At 41.7% G+C, this 3539-nt stretch overlaps 1 protein-coding gene across 2 annotated transcripts in view; it reads right to left on the bottom strand.

Annotated features, from left to right (window-relative positions):
* Positions 1-333: 333 nt before the first annotated feature.
* The window catches only part of Ampd1 (adenosine monophosphate deaminase 1), a 25603-nt gene continuing 22397 nt past the window's right edge, over positions 334-3539 (bottom strand). Inside the window, exons 13-16 of one of the 2 annotated variants that reach the window (XM_028753001.1) lie at positions 3273-3393; positions 1192-1365; positions 916-1026; positions 334-514 (exon numbers count right to left, since the gene is read on the bottom strand). In XM_028753001.1, coding sequence (XP_028608834.1) covers positions 356-514; positions 916-1026; positions 1192-1365; positions 3273-3393 — 565 coding nt within the window. In that variant the 3' untranslated portion in view covers positions 334-355. The remainder of the gene's footprint in view (positions 515-915; positions 1027-1191; positions 1366-3272; positions 3394-3539) is intronic. The other variant, XM_028753002.1, reaches the window with a different exon arrangement.

Here is a 3539-nt window from a genome sequence, read left to right on the forward strand (position 1 = left end):
AAAGCTGTGACAGGAACCAAGTAAAAGAGTATCGATGGAGGGCTCAATACAATAGTTGGCTTAGTTTAAGAGTAGGGTCTCTGGCTGGAGAGATGGCTCAGGGGTTAAGAGCACTGTGTGCTCTTCCAGAGGTCCTGAGTTCAATTCTCAGCAGCCACATGGTGACTCACAACCATCTATAATATGATCTGATGCCCTCTTCTGGTGAGCAGGTATACATGCAGATAAAGCACTCATACATAAAATAAATCTTAAAAAAAAAAAAAGAGTAGGGTCTCAATAACAAGTAGTATAGGGTTCAAATTCACAATGAAAACCCACTCACTCAGAGTGTTATTCAGTTTATTTATTTTATTCATTCTGTTGATTTAAGACCCTCAGCAATTAAATTGAGTTCATAACACCAAGTTTCATAACGATAGGCCATGCGAATCTGAGCAACATTTGTCTTCCGGATGTCATTTCCAACAGGGCCTTCCTCAAGGTAATTGTTGCCCAGAAACTTTGCTTTTTCCTGTAAGACAAAAGGAAGAGAGGGCTCTATGTCTCTTTTTACACTGGGATAGGCAGTGATTGCTCCTCCACCATAATCCTCATGTTACTCATAAACAAAAGGAAAACAGTGGTCATTCATTTAGCACCTTCATGGGCACGTTTCCTGAGAAATCAAATGTAGAGACATGGCCAGAGAATAGTGCTTGGTGGAGTTGTAGGGACTCAAATGAAATCCTCACAGACTTGTGCCCTACCACTGAGCTGTACCCCAGCCCAGGACAGTCTTCTAGTCCCAATCCATAGCAACCGGATGTAGTTTGTGTAAAGCTTCCTGCATGTTTTCCTCACTTTGCTAATGATTCAGTGGTTAGATTGCTAGACCCAACACTCAGAAAAGCAGTGAGCCACAGTCAAGTCTACCTCATGAGAAATTCCACACTGCAGGACACTGTTCCTTGCCACCTCACACATGTCACACGTGCTCAGCTTGAAGACTTGGGCAGCGATGGCATATTCTTCCATCAGGGGTTCCTGTAGTTATTTATGTTAAAGGAGGAGGTGCATTAGTAAAAGAAACAACACATATCCCACAGAAAGAGGATAAAGAAGTGCCTTGAATTGACTTTCAGTTTCTGGGTGGTGAGTGAAAACTCAGCAAACCACACTTGCTTGTGTTGCTCAAGTTTCCCAGCATACCTTGGTGAAATGGAACTGCATCGGGTCGTCGGTTGACAGTGAGATCATCAAACCTTTCTGGAGGAAATCTAAGAAAGGATTTTTTGCATATTCGAGGAACAGACTGTTGTTACTCAGGGGTGACATGGCGATGGGAATCTGAGCTAAGAAAAATAAGTACTGTAGCACAGGACTCTGGAGAGAAAGTAAGGATAACAATAAGGATAGCGAACAGGGACAGACAGGAAACACCTTAAAAATCCCATGGTTGCCCAGTGGCAGTGACACATGCCCTTAATTCCACAATTTAATCCAGGCAGAGCTGGTGGACCTCTGTGAGTCTGAGGCCAGCCTGGTTCTACAAATTCAGTTCCAGGACAGCCAAGGTAACATAGAGAAAGCCTGTCTTGAAAAACAAAAAACAAACAAATAAATAAATCCCGTGGTCAACTTTAAGCTTTAGCTTTCAACAAAGGTACCCCTCTCTTTAAATCTCCTAGGAAGTGATTGTAGATTTTCAATGTAAGTACTACTCAAAATTAAATGTTCTGGTATTGCTTTCAGAAGCATTGGGCAAAATCAGCTTTTTAAAATCTGAGTACTAAGTTGTCAAAGTTAAATGGTCTGATCTAACTAATTATACCTCAGAACTCATCCCGAAACTTGCTTCTTCTTCCTTTTTTTTTCCTACATGAAAGTTATGACTATCACAAGAGACATTTAAAAGCACGCTACAACAAGAAACCTGGCAAAAAGTAGCTGAAGGGAAGCCAACTGTCTCTGACTTTGCCTGTGAGAGTTCCAAGATGGAAGTGTGTGGTCTCTGAGGGCAATTAACAAGGTAACCTGGAGAGAGCCCCTTCCGACTATCATGGGAGGAGCTACCTTAGTCACCCCCAAGATGTATCATGCTCAATGATCCTCATTTCACAATAAGAGTACTAAGGACTCAGAGTAGCACAATTGAAGCTGTTCACTTTTCAACCTTGCAAAGTTGGATATCAGCCTAGAGAAAAGACAGCAGTGGCTGGCGGGAGAGAATGGGTTCCATAGCCCCTGATCATGAAAATGTCCTGCTTTCCATCCAAGTCACAGGCTGGCTCTCTGAGGAGTTATGATCTTTCCCACTAATCTGGCATAGAGCCCACCAAGTTTCCAGTCCTCCTTGGGCTTGAGATCTGCCCTATCCTTCCTCACTCCTGGTACCTTGGACTTATTCCCATAGCTGACTGGAACTTTTCAAACCTAAGGAGAAGTGAAGAAGCATTTAGGCTATTGGGTACCAGCGGTTAGCTAGTGAAGATAGTGTTGGAGCGCCTCCTGCTTATCTTTGATTCACTGATGAGCTTAAAATGCATCTCATACTGAAAATGGACTATTAAGATTCATTTGTTTTAGACTCTAATATAGAATTACTATTAAGAAAAGATCCCCCTTGCCAGGCAGTGGTGACACACACCTATAATCTCAGTGCTTGGGAGGCAGAGACAGGTGGATCTCTGAGTTGAAGGCCAGCCTGGTCTATAGAGCTACACAGAGAAACTTCATCTTGAACACCCACCTCCTGCGAAAAAAAACAAACAAACAAACAAAAAAACTGAGAAAGTAAAGATTCTGCTTTAATCCTATCACTCAGGAGGAAGAGGCAAGCAGATCTCTCTGTCAGCTGAAAGTTATCCTGGTCTACAAAGACAATTCTACAAGGCTGTACACAGAGAAATCCTGTCTCCAAAAACAAAACAAAACAAAAAAAGAGGAATGAAAGAAAAGAAAGATTCCAAGCCTGACTCAGTGATATTCACCTGTAATCCCAAATCCCCCAGCAGTCAGAGGTAGAGGCAGGAGAATCAGGAAATCAAGATCGTCTTCAGCTACAGAGCAAATTCAAGCCCAACCTGGGCTACATGAGATCCTCTCTCAAAAAAGAAAGAAAGAAAAAAAGAAAGAAAGAAAAAAAGAAAGAAAGAAAGGAAGGAAGGAAGGAAGGAAGGAAGGAGGGGGAAGGGAAGGGAAGGGAAAGAAAAGAAAAGAAAAGAAAAGAAAAGAAAAGAAAAGAAAAGAAAAGAAAAGAAAAGAAAAAAGAAAGAGCAAGCTAAACCCACCTTCTTTAAATTCAGGCCATGAGAAATATTGTCTGCTATCATAAAGGCTGTCATGAGGTGAGTGAGGGCCCCCGCCTCCCCACAGTGGGGACGAAACAGAAAAGTATTCATGCCTCGTTCCCTGTGAAAATAAAAGTGGAGTTCTCACAGCAGAGAAATTTACAAGAAAATTCATTGACAGAGTTAATATTTGGGAAGAGAACAGCAACCATAAGTCAAGCAAAACATAATTATAACTCTTCATTATAATTCTTCCTAAGTACATAT

This window comes from Grammomys surdaster, unplaced genomic scaffold, assembly GCF_004785775.1.
Source record: "Grammomys surdaster isolate TR1022 unplaced genomic scaffold, NIH_TR_1.0 125941, whole genome shotgun sequence".
NCBI lineage: Eukaryota > Metazoa > Chordata > Mammalia > Rodentia > Muridae > Grammomys > Grammomys surdaster.